Source organism: Tetrao urogallus (assembly GCF_951394365.1).
Source record: "Tetrao urogallus genome assembly, chromosome: 16".
NCBI classification, from domain to species: Eukaryota; Metazoa; Chordata; class Aves; order Galliformes; family Phasianidae; genus Tetrao; species Tetrao urogallus.
Window position 1 is genome coordinate 5,401,340 of NC_136829.1, and position 15,752 is coordinate 5,417,091.

At 43.6% G+C, this 15,752-nt stretch overlaps 1 protein-coding gene across 1 annotated transcript in view; it reads left to right on the forward strand.

Annotated features, from left to right (window-relative positions):
- TOP1 (DNA topoisomerase I) overlaps positions 1-15,752 on the forward strand; it is a gene marked incomplete at both ends in the record, with an annotated part of 60,566 nt that extends 44,814 nt beyond the window's left edge. The window contains 13 exons of the mRNA XM_079543503.1: positions 2,244-2,359; positions 5,498-5,619; positions 6,283-6,405; positions 7,881-8,068; positions 8,464-8,608; positions 9,559-9,702; positions 10,539-10,724; positions 11,903-11,971; positions 12,603-12,717; positions 13,228-13,355; positions 14,472-14,566; positions 15,110-15,259; positions 15,650-15,752. Of these exons, the coding sequence (XP_079399629.1) occupies positions 2,244-2,359; positions 5,498-5,619; positions 6,283-6,405; positions 7,881-8,068; positions 8,464-8,608; positions 9,559-9,702; positions 10,539-10,724; positions 11,903-11,971; positions 12,603-12,717; positions 13,228-13,355; positions 14,472-14,566; positions 15,110-15,259; positions 15,650-15,752 (1,684 nt within the window). The remainder of the gene's footprint in view (positions 1-2,243; positions 2,360-5,497; positions 5,620-6,282; positions 6,406-7,880; positions 8,069-8,463; positions 8,609-9,558; positions 9,703-10,538; positions 10,725-11,902; positions 11,972-12,602; positions 12,718-13,227; positions 13,356-14,471; positions 14,567-15,109; positions 15,260-15,649) is intronic.

Genomic DNA, 15,752 nt, shown 5'->3' on the forward strand with positions numbered 1-15,752 from the left:
CTAGGATTATACCTTATAAGCATTCCTTCCACCTTGTGTTACAATAAATTAATTACTGTGAAATAACATATCCCTGAGGTATACTGTGTTTTTTGTAAGAATCTTCCCTATTTGCATTCCAAGTAAACAACCCTCCTCTCTTCGTGATCCTCCTTTGCAATCTTTGGATTTTGGATGAGACCTGATTATGGAACCTGGGTGACCGATGCACAGTTTGTGCTGACATTAAGGAAGTGACATTCCTCATAAATACCATTCTCCCTGCTCCTGCTGAGACATTGCTCAAATGTTGCCATGGGACCGGGAGCTGCTTCTGCAGTTTGGCTGTGAGTTGGTGTTTTGTGGTGGTGGAGTTGCTGGTTTTTTGATCTTTTGTCTTGGTGTTTATGTATGAGGTTTAGGAAAGTGGAAGTAGGTTTCAGAATTATTTGTGGTCTTTTGGCAGCAAACTTCATGGTAGCTGTGGGCTTGGAAACCACCGTATGGATCTCGTGTTTCCTTGTAGGCCTCCCAGCATAATGTGCTATCTACTATAAGCTATCTACTTAAACAGTTATCTTTCTAGTACTGATTGCACATGCATCCTTAATAAGAAAACAGGAATAGGAAGAAGAACAGAATGTTTAGGAATGACAAACCTGTTCTATAAAGTAGCACTCACTGCAGGTGATTCCCTTGTTACTTCTTAGCAGAATAAAAATACTGGTAGAGAGTTTCCCTGGCTACGTGGAGACTGATGGTTCAAATATGTTTTACTGGAAAGAGCTTCTGGGTAGAAGAGCCTAGATCTATCTGACAAAACATTTAGATTTCCAATTTCTAATTAATTTTAAAAACAATCATTAGGACTGTAAATATTAGGGATCTAGACCAAATGTCAATATCAGTTTCTTATCTCCACTGAAACGTGACGTGCAGGTTGTGTACTGACAGCTGGGCTTGTGTGCTTCGCTGTTAAAGATGGCACTGTGCTTCGCAAAAGAAAAGTTGAGGTCTGGTGCTTCAGTCAAAGATGGCACCTAACTAACTGTAGCGAAGTGCTATCCCATACAATTGTTGTTCTTCCTAAGTTACTGGCATAAAGGCACCAGTGGAGCTTTTTTGAGCCTTTTCTAGCAGAAGCTCTTTTCTCTGGACAGTGCCCATCTTCTGTGCAGTGGCCAGTATCTCCCTTCAGGAATGAAGTATTTAATTGTGCATCACTTTTCCAGAGATACGTGTGCTGAGAAGGAAACTACTCCATAGGGCTGACACAAGAGGGAAGCTTAAACATATTTTATTGTCTTTGGCTGCTCAACAGAGTTGTCTGTGCAATTCAAAGACTGAATACTGTGACAGATTAATGGTCTTGCAGTTGATGAATCACTAAGGTAAAATAGCCTGTCTCAGCAGGGAGTCCTGTGCCGGCGGTATGTAACAGTAATGTCCTAGTAATCATGAAAGAAGAGTAAGGGGAGGGAGTGTGGAATCAGTGGCTTGGGCAGTGGGTACTGGGAGCTGGGGGAGGAAGCAGGCCTGGTGTGACTCTGTAAATGAATTGCTGGCTCTGTGAGTTTGTTCAGCTGGAACCTGGGATTGGCGGCGCCTGCCTTGCTGTGTTGTGTTGCCTAATGCATCATTTACAAAACGTTTTTATAGAGGTGCTCTAAGGCAAGCTTCTTATCTTCTTCACTACTCTGCTTTTCTTCAAGAACACTTTCTCATACCCCAAAAATTGGAATGAATTTAAAAAGACAAAGCAGGTTTTCTTCTTTCTTGTCCAAGCAGGTTTGCCCTCGTTTAGGTTGTAAATGAACATCTGTTTCTTTATCTCTGCCCTTAATGGGACACTTGCCCACATCTGAAAGCAGCTGCATAATATACCACAATTGTTTGGCTTTGCTGAGCAGGCATTCTGGACCTGATGTTAGATCACAGCTGACTCTAATTTGGCATGATCCTCACTGCTTTACAGGACTGAATTCTTCATTTTCTAGAGTTCTAAGCTTTTTCATCTGTGTGCTTTTGTGAAAAGAGCAGCAAGTGGGAGGTGAGGACTGACCATCAGATACGTGTGACCAAAAGCGTTCTCTTTGTGGATGTTCCTGTGCTTGTTTGTTGTTTTGATTTTGTCTGCTGAAGAAGTGTAAATATCTGTGCTTAGTCAGTGTCATTACTTTATGAATTTCTGTTTCTTACACCCCCAGAATAACAAAGCAAAGAGCAGAAACTGAATTATATTGTTGTGTATTTTTATTTTGAAGGTGGGAAGAAGAGCGCTACCCTGAAGGAATTAAATGGAAGTTCCTAGAGCATAAAGGTCCTGTATTTGCTCCACCATATGAACCACTGCCTGAAAATGTCAAGTTTTACTATGATGGTGAGTTAATCTGCACTTCCAGCAGGTTGGGAAGGGAAATGAATATTCTTGGGGCATTCTTCTAGGGACTGAGGAGAGGAGAAGGTGACCTTGTTACAGTGACTGGTTTAGAAGAAGTTCCTCAGCAGCTCAGAAAAGGGAGGATCTGTAGAACTAAAGGAACAGTCTGCTGAATTCTGCTGACTTGACAGAGATGAACTTATGCTCACTGTTAAAGTGGTAAATCTCTCTGCTTTCTTTACAGTGTGAGGGGATCTCATGCCCAAAGTAGCAGTGTGTGACCAGTACAGTACATAACCGTAGCCGCTGCACCACTGCTCATCTGTTTTCTTCAATGTCACTGATTGTAATTTCCATAATTTGTGTTGAAATTCACAATCATTTGGTGACATTAACTGAGTAAGTCTACTGAATTTTGATAAAGACGATGAGAACTTTGTACAAATGCATGAGATCATCCTGGCCTCAAAGATACACCCCTCCAGTGTATGTCATGCTCCCATTTACCAATTACTGAGAGTAGTAGAACTAAACGATGTGGGATTCTAGTGTGCTGGGATTGCTGGTTGTTAGTCTCATGTGGAAGGGATTATATGATGTGATACCTGCTGGAGACCGGACTTGATGACCCGTGTGTTTCCTTGTAGCCCTGTGATCATGTTAAATGAAGGATCAAATTAGCCCAGGATTGAATTAAGTGGGAGGCATTTGGAAGGGTAGAAATGTAATTTTTGGTGAAGGGGACATCTGTGCATGGAACTCGTCCAGAAGCAGTGTGGTATTTTCATGTGACATGACACATTTTTAAATATTGAGAAATAGGTGGCATTCATTTGCAGCGACAACATAGTGAAATAAACAGATTTCATCCTGTAAAGATTATCTCTAAGCGAGTAGCACAGTGATCAAGGATGTCTATTTTTCTGCACCTGTCTGTCTGAGGGTTTGATAAGAACTTGTTACCATGTTGGAAATATTTTTTCTCCTCTGCTGAAGAATGTGTGATCTCTCCTGTCTAGAGACGAGAAGGGCAAATTATGCTATAATTATCCCTTTGGCACAGGCAGCAGTAAGCTTCTATCCTGCCACCTATTTCACAAAGCCTCTAGGAAATGCAGGGATTTTTGCAATATCTGTCTTTGTCATGGTAAAAATTGATCAATGGGCACAAAAATTAGAGGCAGGGATGGATTCTGGCAAACAAAGCAATCACATAAGTCTTCCTTGAGAAGCTAGGGGGAAAAATAAAAATCAGATGTCTGATTTATGCAGCAGCTGCTGAGGGCTGCTCCCCATGCTTACAAGGCATTGTCTAATTTTGGGATTATCCTAGGATGATTTGTAGCATCCAATAACCACACTATGGCTGGCCAGCCAGCTGCCAGTTCTCACTGGAGGAATCCATCCCTTGTCTAGCGATTGCACTGCATCAGGGCTGCTTGTTTTCATCTAACTGATGTCTGCTGAAGCTATGGGTAGTGATTACAACACCCGATTTGGTGAAGGAGCTTGAAATGCCAAAAGCCATCTTGTAGGACTTGGCTACGTGTTTGAGTGGGTTAACTTGCTACTGCTTGTATCACAAAGGTGCCTTAAACTTGCACTGTTCTTTCTGCAGATGGGGCAAGGTAAGGATGTGGGTGATGGCAGTGGTGTTTGTCACAGCAGTGTGATCTCTTCTGCCCCTTGTGTCACTGGGTTGCTCTCTGGTTTTCAGATTTTAAGTTCAGTAACTAATACTCAAGGCTCTGAAATACATCTTTTTTGTTTGTTTGTTTTTAAATATACATTACTGCCAGTGAGAGCCTTTTCAAACTTTTATGAAAAGTGGAAATTCAGTAGAATGGAATCTATGTTAAAGTGGTAAGATAAGGATGACTGAGCCTATACTACTCTTCAGCAATTTGGGAGCAGCTTCAGTCATTTAAACCCCATAATGTGTTATTTACTCGATAGCTTCTTTTAAGCTAGACTTGCAGCCTGGAAAAAAACAGCTTCCCTTGCTGTCTCTCCCTTCCCCCATTTCCTGTTGTAGGAAAACAAATGCAGTATTTTAGGTTGCAGCTTACAAATTGGCAGAGTTTCTGTTGGTTTCATTTAATTGTGGGATATTCTTAGATCATCGGGAGGACCTTTGTGAAGTCCTGGTTTACAAGTCTTTATAGATCTTAAGGTTTTATAGAAAACTCCCGTGCTTTATTTTTGGAGACGTAACTTTTTAAAAAAAACATCAAAGTTGTATTTTTTTTCCCAATAACTTAGAATCAACAGTGGTGCTTCTTGTATTGACTTTTGTGCAGTAAGAGTCATTACAAAATCCACAGGTGTTGACTGTCTGCCAGCCCACTGGGACTTCAAATATTCCTTGCAACTTGCTGGAGATGTGAGTTGCATGCAAAATCCTTCACAGGGATCACAGGCACCTCAGGAGTGCAATCTGGACCGAAAAGACTCGATAGGAATGTTAGATCCACAGCTTGGATACTGCAGCAGCCTCTTTTCCCTCGTGCCTTAGTCTTTTTCCTTGCAGCGATTTCAGTTTGCACTGCAGTCTTGCAGATAAGCTGAAATGTGACCTCCTTGCTCACTGCAAACTCAGTCTGACTTAAAAATGACTGTATTTTGAGCCTGATTTGGGGAGACAGGAACATGTTCCCACGGTAAAGGACTCAGACTATTAGCAGAATCCTGATACGTTTCCCTGCGATGAAGAGGAATTAAATATTGGCATCACTTTTCAGCCTATGCGTGGTGTAGATACATACTATATATATTATTTTGGCCTGCAATATATATAGGAAAAGCTCTTCCTAGCTAGAAATAGCTAAAGGCTAGAAGGGGTGTTCCAGAGCATGTCTGTCTGTGGGTTGAAAAGGAATACAGAGACTGTATTTCCCATATGTCCAAGTGCCAGAATATGAATATTAATAACATTCCTTGCCTTTTTCACTTCAAACAGCAGTATCTCCTCAGGAGCGTACGCACCACCAGGCTGCCACAGCAGAGGGTTTCCTGCAGGAGGCCTTTTCCCCTTCCTGCCCTGCATCTCTGGCTTGTTTCACATCAGACTCTCTTGCTTTCTTTTTTAATGTTTAAATTCCAGAGGAAACCACATGCTTTAAAAATCTTTCTTTGTAGGTAAAGTCATGAAGCTGAGCACCAAAGCAGAAGAAGTTGCCACATTCTTTGCAAAAATGCTTGACCATGAATACACTACGAAGGAGATCTTCAGGAAAAACTTTTTTAAGGACTGGAGAAAGGTATGCACGTCATCCTGGGCTGTGATGACTGCAGGCATGGCTGGTGTCCCCTCAGTGCTAGGCACTGGAAAGGGGCTGATGTTCCATGCACAGCAGTTAGCTGTTGGCAACTGAAAGTGCGCTTTCCAGATCATCCCGTGGTTTCACCAGGAAGAGAATTTATATTTTATTTTATATATATTTCTAAACCGACAAAGTCAGACTTCTCCAAACCAAATTTGTCTGTTGCAAAGCTTGAAGGGCATAGCTGATCTGTCAGATCCCTTGGAAAGCAGTCTTTGTAGCAGTAGAAAGCCCTTTCCAAAGACCTAGAACCCAGAACTTCCTCAGTGAACTTGTCAGCTGAAAGGTAAACCTATGGATGCAGTTCTCTTAGGCAAGCTACCGGATTTTCCTCTCAACAGCCCTGGCAGCTGTTCAATTGAGAGCACTTTGCAAGGTGGTGCTTGTACAGATCAGACCACTGGAGGGCCGACGTGGCATGCGCTCTTCTTTTTCTTTTGTCTTTGTTTGACCTTAGCTGGAGTCAGTGTGTGCAAGAATTTGAGGATTCCTGGGGGATTATTGTGAGAACCTATCTGTAGTCCCTGTTGAAACTGTCAAGGGTAGGATAAGCTCTATTATCTCGTATGAAAATGTAAAGCACTGCTTTCTTTCTGCTAGGAAATGACCTCTGAAGAGAAGAGCACAATCACCAGCCTCAGCAAGTGTGACTTCACCCACATGAGCCAGTATTTCAAAGCTCAGACGGAAGCTAGGAAACAGATGTCCAAGGAGGAGAAACAGGTACCAGAGGGGATTCTGGAATTGTTGATGCTGACTTGTCAGCATCTTTGTGTAATTGTTTCTCTACTCGCTTTGCCAATGTTTACTAGCTTTCAAAATATTAACTTTCATATTAATTGTAGGAATATTTTCTCTGCAGCTCGAGTAGCACAAAGCATTGTTTACAGCTGAACCTTCATCCTGACTCAAAATGATATTGATAGGGCTAAGGTTCTTGATCTTGCTTAAGTAAATGATGAGAGTCAGAGGTGTTATGTCAATGGGAGCCTTGGTCCATGGCAGTAATGAGCAGTGGCAGTTCAATTAAGGATTAATTTTTATTTTAGGACATCCTTAGGTTTGTAGGGGAAAAATCAGGGATAGTGGAAGGGATGCAGCCCTGACAGCAGTGAATAAAATATATTGAGAACAGGTCTTCTTTTTTTGATGCAGTCTTCCAACTGAAAATGCAATTTTATTTTCAGTAGGATGGCTACAGCAGCTTGTAAAGAGAAAAGTAGTGTTTTTCTTGTTTTATTTTGAATGACTGAGACATACTACAACTAAAAGTTGGAACCTCATCTCCAGATTCTCTGCTGATCCTCTGCAATGCTACAGTAATTCTGAAGGGCCTGGTAGGGTGAAAAAGTATGGCCTTTGGAGACAGAGGAGTCCTGCCAAATTAGAGAACTCATGTCATATTGCTGTTTCTGTTCAGTAAACATTGAGTGAGTCGTTCCCAGTTCCCAGACATAGTAACTATTACTTAGAATAGAGCAGAATGGATTTTACTGCTAAGTTTCATAGCTGGCACATCAATGCTGTCTGTGGGTCAGATAGTTTATTTTGGGCTGCAGTGTTTGTATTTTTCCCAGCTTTTCCTTCCATGTTATTAGAGTTCAAGCAAAGAAATATGCAGTGAAATCTCAGCACATTCTTAGTTAGGAGACCATGTTCTGCCTTCGAGACCATTTGCTGACACAGGCCTGACATGCCTTCAGTAGCAGGCTGAAGACATTCCTCTGCTTGCTTTCTGATGCTGAGTTCAAACACAGAAGGCTGAACGTTTTCTACATTAACAACAAAATGTAACATCCAGTAGATGTAATATGCTTATTCTGGGGAATGAATATAAATCATCAGAACTGTAATGGGGCTGTTGAACTTAGACAACCTTTGTGGCTGTGTTATGTGATGGCTTCTGTTGTGAAAAAGCAGTCACCTTCACCAGCCCTAATCCATTCTCTCAAGTACAAGTTTTAAGTGTTTTTGTGCATTCTTGCCCTTGCTCCTGCTTGTTTTGCTGCTTGTTTGTTGTGAATACTTATCTGGGCTGTCTGCTGGCCCTGTGTGTGCAGCGTTGGCACGACGGGAATCTGGATTTGAGTTGGTCTTCCATGTTTCTGTAGTGCAAATATCGAAATGTTCTAAGCCTTGGAATGCAGGGACATGTGGTGCTGGCCATGCTGTTTGATTCATGCTTTTGCTCTTTCTAGAAAATCAAAGAGGAGAATGAGCGGCTATTGAAGGAATATGGTTACTGTGTGATGGACAACCACAAAGAGAGGATTGCTAACTTTAAGATTGAACCTCCAGGTCTCTTCCGAGGCCGGGGGAACCATCCCAAAATGGGCATGTTGAAGAGACGCATCATGCCAGAAGACATCATCATTAACTGCAGCAAGTGAGCTTTGGGTGTTTTGCACCTTTTGTACTTAGGACAGCTTCTTTTCTAAAAGCCTGGATAGGCTGATACTTATCATGTAGAAGCACACGTGCTCCTTATCTTGGTGGGCCTTTCTTTAGTCCTGCCCTGATAAGCATCTGTTCTATTGCACTGTCAACAAATGAAAGCTCTTCCTAGGAACGTGCGTTCCACTGATAGCAATTACTTTTATCTTTGACTACGCTCTTTGATTCACTTGATTTCGTACTTCTGAACATTTGTAGTTACTTTGCCTTGGTTCCTCTACCTTGTGCTTTCTTTGTGTGGTGCTATCCGTTACTTAAAGCATTTTGATGTCTAAAATATCTTTGAATAGTTTTCATTTACTAACTAATTCACACAATTCTGTGCAGGGATTCCAAGGTCCCTCCCCCTCCACCAGGACACAAATGGAAGGAGGTCCGGCACGATAACAAGGTTACCTGGCTAGTGTCATGGACAGAGAACATCCAAGGCTCTATCAAATACATAATGTTGAACCCTAGCTCAAGAATTAAGGTAAAAATCTAGTTGGGAAAAAAGAAAAAAATTACTGGTCATGTCTGCATGATGCAAATATAGCTGCAGGCTAGGAGAGAATAAGAAGTACAAGTACTTCTGTTCTCCCTTGGAAAAAAAATGGGAGGATGCAACCGCAGCACTGGACAGCAGATGAAATCTAAAAATACATTCTTTGAAAAGCATTGTGCCATGCCTGATAGGAATCCTGTACCTTCTATTAGCTGAAAAGAAAATAATTTAGTCAAGAGCAAACTAGCCCTGGTGGGTATTTTATCCTCTTTTGGCCCTAAGTCAATCCTAAAATAAAAAGCTTGGCTGCGTTTCTGGCTGAGAAGATGACAAGCTCATGACTGAAGGAAAACAAACTGTGCTGTGGGAGCAAATAACTGGACAGTGGATTAGTTTCATAAAAGCCTGTTGAAAGAGAAGCAGTCTTCGATTTAGGGGTTAGAATTTAAGTTCTTCTCATGAAATCATTTTTGTAAGGAATTTTTTCCTGGGTTGGAAAGGTGCGTGTCCTACAGGTATGGAGGAAATCTTTGTTCCTGGTGAATTCATGCCCTCTTTTTGCCGTGGCTTAAATATATGATAATACTGATAAACGAGTGATATTGCCTTTACATTTTATGGATGCTTAATTACATAGCTGAAAGAATGCGTTATCTGAGTAAAGCAGAGGAAACCACTTATATATTGAGAAGCATGGAAGACATAATGTCTCTGGTGTCTTCATAGTTGCTTCCGTACAAGCATTTAATATCCTGGAAATCTGAATTGCTTACAGCTGCCTAGCAGCACAGTTTGGAGCTGAGCTGCTTTAGCAGTGAAATCTCAGTGTTTTTGTACAGTGAGACTGTTTGCTCCTCGTGCTTGTAACGACTTGGGAAGCAGATTGGGGCTGGTTCTCTGCCTGCTTTCTGATGCTGACTGTATTTCAATTCTCTCAGGGTGAGAAGGACTGGCAAAAGTATGAGACGGCCCGGAGGTTGAAGAAGTGCGTAGATAAAATCCGAAATCAATACAGAGAAGATTGGAAATCCAAAGAGATGAAAGTACGGCAGAGGGCTGTGGCACTGTACTTCATTGACAAAGTAAGGCTCACCCCCAGCACGCTGCCACCCTTGTTGCCCCTTTGGGATACTCAGAACTGCTGTCAGTTCCTAAGGCAGGACTGTGCCCGGTTACTGAGGTATCCTGAGACTTCCTGGTGCTCGGGCCTCCATCTCCTTTTCCTTTCCCATTACCTGGAAATCAAGAGCAATAAACTATTGTACTGACCATGGTTATTTCAGGCAGCATTGTTTTAGCTCAGGCAAAATTCACAGCTGGGTCCCTGAATCTCCCGTTTGGATTACTGGGAGCTTTGTGGACCTTTTGTCTCCAGCTGTTTCAGTTTTTTCCTGCTGGGAATTTCTGCTACTTTGTCAACTCTTCAGCTGACCTCATAGTCATGAGGTTTCATAATTATGCTAAATTTCTCACCACTGCATAAAGAAAACTGAAGTTATATTGAATCACTTGGTGCTATTTAAAGCCTGCTCTCGTAGAGCTGTTGCCTGCTACTATATGATATTTTGACCAGCCAAATTAACAGTTCCTATTCAGAATAGTCTGATGGAACTTCTGTTTGAATAACTGTGTTTTCATATGACTATTAATGGTTTTTCTTAAACAATTAGAAATTGAATTAGCCGAGACAGTTAAAATAGTTTTTGGCTTTAGAATTATTTAAAATAGATTTCAGGAAAATCTAGGGAGTTTTTGAAAATTGTCAAAGTTTTGGGTTTTTTTCCACTCAAATACATTTTCTCCTCCTTCTACTGGGCGCTCATGATTATAGCACCGTTACATTCTGAAAGCCTCTAGCATCTGTCCTTTACTGGGATGGTTTGAAATGCTTCCCTCTCTTGTCTTGTTGTAAATGTAGCTTGCTCTGAGAGCTGGCAATGAAAAAGAAGAAGGGGAAACAGCTGACACCGTGGGCTGCTGCTCTCTGCGAGTAGAACATATCAAGCTGCATCCTGAGCTGGATGGCCAGGAATACGTGGTTGAGTTTGACTTCCTCGGAAAAGACTCCATCCGATACTACAACAAAGTCCCTGTTGAGAAGAGGGTAAGGTATCTCCTGGAACACACCCACCCACTGAACTGCAGGAGAACGTGGGCAGTGCAGTCTTATTGGCAATAATAGGGGGCTTTTTTCCTGGTCAGATACAGCAAGCCAGAAAACAAATTAATGTTCTTCCCTTCTTCCTGGTAGCACCTTTAGTTGGGACCTACCAGCCAAAACTTTCTTGGATGGTGTTTCTCTGTTATTTTTTTGTTGTCTACCAGTTTCATATCTTGGCCTTATTCCAAAATAAATCCCCGTCCAGCAGTTGGAGCTGGAGGGCACTGTCCAGAAGGACGTTGGTTATATGGATGTAAGCACACCTCTGCAGTTAGCACAGTATGTTGGATCACACGCATACAGTACTGTATTAATTGTAATGACAAAGTGCAGCAAATATTGATCTCTTGGCAAAAAAAGATGGGAGAAAAAGAACCACATACTATGGCTGGTATAGAAATCAGCAGATGCTAGACTTCTTACTCCCTTGTTTAAGGAAGAGAACATTTTTCAGTTTCAATGTACTGGTGTTGGTCTCCCTTCATGTCTCTTCTTCAGAGATTACAATGGGGAATTGATTATTGTGGATCTAGAAATCTCTCAGTGTAAGGTATCTATAGAGGAAGGATGTGTGTGTTGATGAGAAGCTGGAAACTAGGGATTTGAGTACACAGAGCTGGGATTAGTGGTCTCTGTATAATCAAAAAGGCTTCAATTATTTTCCCATCCCAATGAGACTTGTTTAAGATGGAATTGGATGAAACATCTAACGCTGCAGTGCGAAGGGATGGGGTTTTGGTAGCTTTACTCTGTGGGAAATTGCTCAGATGTCTTTTTGGTTGGAATAATTATTGAGAGAAAGGGGAGCAGGTGGCTTTGAGGTCTCCTCAGTTAGGCTGCTAAGCAGAACAGAATCAAGGCTCCTGCAATCTGGATCAAAAGGAAAAAGAATAAAGAGCATTAAATGCCCAGGACTCCTGTTGCTGAGGCAGAACTTTAAACACGAGCATCGTCTTAAGAGATGGATCTTTGCCTCCTATTAGGAAGTTGGGCCCAGCATTGTCACTGTTGCCTGAAAACAGTTGAGATGGCATCTTGGCCGTGTTACTTCCTCACATATTACTGCTGTCCAGCACTGTCCAGTCCTGGTGTCTTAAGGTGTGGATTTTCTTTTCTTACAGGTTTTTAAGAATCTTCAGCTGTTCATGGAGAACAAGCAGCCTGAGGATGACCTTTTTGACCGCCTCAATGTAAGCACCTAGTTATTTGGAAGGGAATGGTGGTAGAGGACCATAAACAGGCTCACTCTGCACTAGGCAACAACAGCTGCTCTGTTCCAAAAAATGGTTTCAGTGGCAGGTTGTCTTTTTTTTTTCCAGAGCTGGCCTCAGAGACCTGAGTGAGAGTCTCATTGTGTTGTCTGTATTGTTCGCTGTGGCTGCAGGTTCCTGAAGTGATGGGCTTTTACTTTGGAGAGCCTGGCTGGCTCTGACTTGGATAGGTTTTTTCACAGCTCGGAAAAGATGATTGTGAGTTGACAGACTTTCAGAAGCCATCCCTAACGCACTCTGCTCTATGGGAGCACCGTGGTGATTAAAGCACACTCCTTGGGATGGGATAGGAATGTTTGTACCTGCTGGGAACCATAACCTCCACAGTGAAGGAAAGTTCTTTGACTATTCATGGTGCTTGATTCTAGTCTAACTCTTACCAGTTCTTTTTTCACTTGTGGCTTCAGTGATGTTTTGGCCTTTGGGTATCAGGTCCAAGTATGTGTGCCATGCTTCTGCCATGAGCTGTATTATCATCATCATCAGTGTGCCCAGAGATGTCAGTTCCGTAGTCATTTCTAATTCTATTTTCCCCTTTCTGCTTCCTTAGACCAGTATCTTAAATAAACATCTTCAAGACCTTATGGAGGGACTGACAGCCAAGGTATTCCGTACTTACAATGCCTCCATCACGCTACAGCAGCAGCTCAAGGAGCTCACTAACCGTAAGTCCTGTCCTTGTAGTTCCCATCCTGCACTACAGACATGGCTTAACTTTCTATCTGCCTGCCTGGTTGCTGTTCTCCTAGTGTGGGAGTGTTGAAATGCCTGGTGCTGGGACAGTGCAGAGCTCATCTGTGAGCACACTACGGTTTGCCTGATAGGCTATGCCTGGCCTTTACCAAATCTCCACTTGTTAACTGTAAAATGCCATAGGTGACAGGCAATCTCTGTAAACAGCCCTATGGTTCTTGGCTGCTCATTCACAGACACACTGAGAACTGCCAGCTCGCACTTCAACAAGTGTACAAAGTGAACATGTTGGAGTTAAGGTTTGGAATGGAAGGGGTCAGGCTCTTGGCACTTTGATTCAAGTGTAGTGTTGAGACTGTCCCATCAGAGGGCATGGTCATTCCTGCAGTGATTGTGAGCTTGTAGAGTTGTTGGGCAGTGCTGGCTGGGGCTGCTCAGCCCTGTAGAACACGAACTGTTCACCACTTTCTTTTGCTTTGCAGCGGATGATAACATCCCAGCGAAGATCCTTTCCTATAACCGTGCCAACAGAGCGGTTGCCATTTTGTGTAACCACCAGAGGGCTCCACCGAAGACCTTTGAGAAGTCCATGATGAACCTGCAGAGCAAGGTACCCCCCAGCCTCTGGGTTGGGGCAGGGCTCCAAGTGCTGCATCCCAGGAGTCGTGTTTCCTTTCACTTGAGGTGAAATGGAAGCGGAGCCTGCTTTTCCCTGTCAGGAATCGATTAGTGCTGCATCAGGTGGGCCTGCTTGGAGAGGCAGACTCTAGAAGCACAGTGTTGTGCTGGAAGGGACACCTTTCAGCTGTAGTACTCTTACACTTATAAAGATCATGACCAGACGCCTTTATTCTGTTGCTAATCAGACATTGAGTTCTGCTGCCATCAAACTTTCAGAGCAGCAGCCTAGCTCTGATTTGTATCCTCTAAAGAGCTCAGAGTGGGCATCCAGTTGTGTGAATCCCAGGCCATTGTCAGTGCAGGCTGTGTATGTGACACACTGTGCCCCTCTGACTTGACCTCTTCCTTTGCAAATTGTTTCTGGTGGAGGTCGTGAGGTCCAAAGGAGTTAGGTCTGCTTCTGGTCTGGCTTTAGAATAACCTTCACAATCAGGACTTCTGGTTTGCACTGCAGTGACCCCTGCTTCTGTAACACCTAACATGGCTGCCTTCACCCTAGATCTTAGAGCTGGGGGGATGTTTAAGGGGATTGGCTGAAGGGGCTGCATAATGCTATATCTCCCTGAATCCTAAATTTACCAGTGGAGAACTGCTTGAAGCTTTAATACTTTTCAGCCAGAAAGATTTGGAGGCAAGAACAGATCCCTGCTGAGGGAAGAGGGATCGTTCTTCCATGGTATTTTCAGGACTGGTACTGCTGGGATACATTAAAGATAGGCAAGCTGCCTAGATGGGCTGTTGGCAGGTCCCTTTGCCTGCTTTGTTGTAGCTTTATTAGAAGGCTTCCAGGAGCTTTCTGCCAGCACACCACCTTGTCTTAGGCAATGACTGGAACCCTGTTTTCCAAGGGAAACTCCTCACTACGATAGGATTTTCAGCAAACTGAAAAGCCAGTGGCCTCGTTGTTCTGCAGAAGTGCACCTGAGCGCTGATAACTTCTGAACTCGGTCACAAACTCACTCCTTTGGTCATGCTGCCCAGGGGTGACTGCCACAGTTGTCTGCAGCTTGTTGACAGTGCCGCCCTCTGGTTTTGCCTCTCCTAGATCGATGCCAAGAAGGAGCAGTTAGCTGATGCCAGGAGAGAACTGAAAAGCGCCAAAGCTGATGCCAAGGTCCGGAGGGATGAGAAGTCTAAAAAGTAAGGCTGGTCCTACTAGGCTGTGCAATGCTCCCAGCACCTCGAGCTCAAAATGGGTGCTTCAGCCCTCTGTTCTGTTTCCCCAGCCTGTGATCCAATTGATTTGGGAAGACTTTCTCAAGCTTTCTTATCCCCTCTTTCTTCTGTGCATGAAGAAATGGCCTTCAAGCCATCTGTGCTCTGCAGAGTAGTCACAGGGCTGCTGGGTTAAGGGAGCTCTGAAGGCAGAATCCAACATGACTATTACAGAGGGATAGGTGGGTTGGTTTTAAAGTGGGTGTAGCATCAGTGTAGTTGAGGCTGTTGCTTCCAACCCTTTAAAACAAAACTACTGCTTAGGATTTCTGTGCTGCATCTTTCAAAATGTCGGTTCTTAATTGCATGTGCTGAGTGTTTTGTGTCACCATCTGTGCTGACACAACTGCCTTTTGAGGCTGGTAGCATTGCTTACGTGGAGCAGAGTCCCTTTGCCTTCCCACAACACTGCTGCCTGAAGCCCAGCAGGTCATTAGGCATTAACTATTTTTTCCTCCCTCACCCCAGGGCAGTGGAGAGCAAGAAAAAAGCAGTGCAGAGGATTGAGGAGCAGCTGATGAAGCTGGAGGTTCAGGCTACAGATAGGGAGGAGAACAAGCAGATCGCCTTGAGCACCTCCAAACTCAACTATCTGGATCCTAGGATCTCTGTTGCTTGGTAAGTGCCTGCCCTGGGCTGTGCAGAACTGCATCTTCACGTGCATGTAATCCCACTGTCTGTAGGCAAGGGCTGTGGCTGAGAGCAGTGCCCCTGGGCTGCCAGGGAGGTCTGACTCTTTATGGCCTTCTCTTCTGTCTCCACATGCTTTGGGGAAGTTTTCAGTGGATCTCTTGGGTCAGGTGCCACATGCCAGTCGTAGCCAGCACTGTGCTGGGAGGTGATGGCTCAGGTTGTGCAGGGTGCAGCAGTGGAAGTCTGGTCCTGCCTGGTGGCTGCGTGTCCTGTAACGGAGCTGAGCTAGGGAAGTGCTGGGGAGGGTTCTGCTGCACCACAAGGCTTTGGGAACCTGTGCTGGGCTGACACTTAACAGCATCTCTTCTTCTGCAGGTGTAAGAAGTGGGGAATTCCTATAGAGAAGATATATAACAAAACCCAGCGAGAGAAATTTGCCTGGGCTATCGACATGGCAGAGGAAGACTATGAGTTTTAA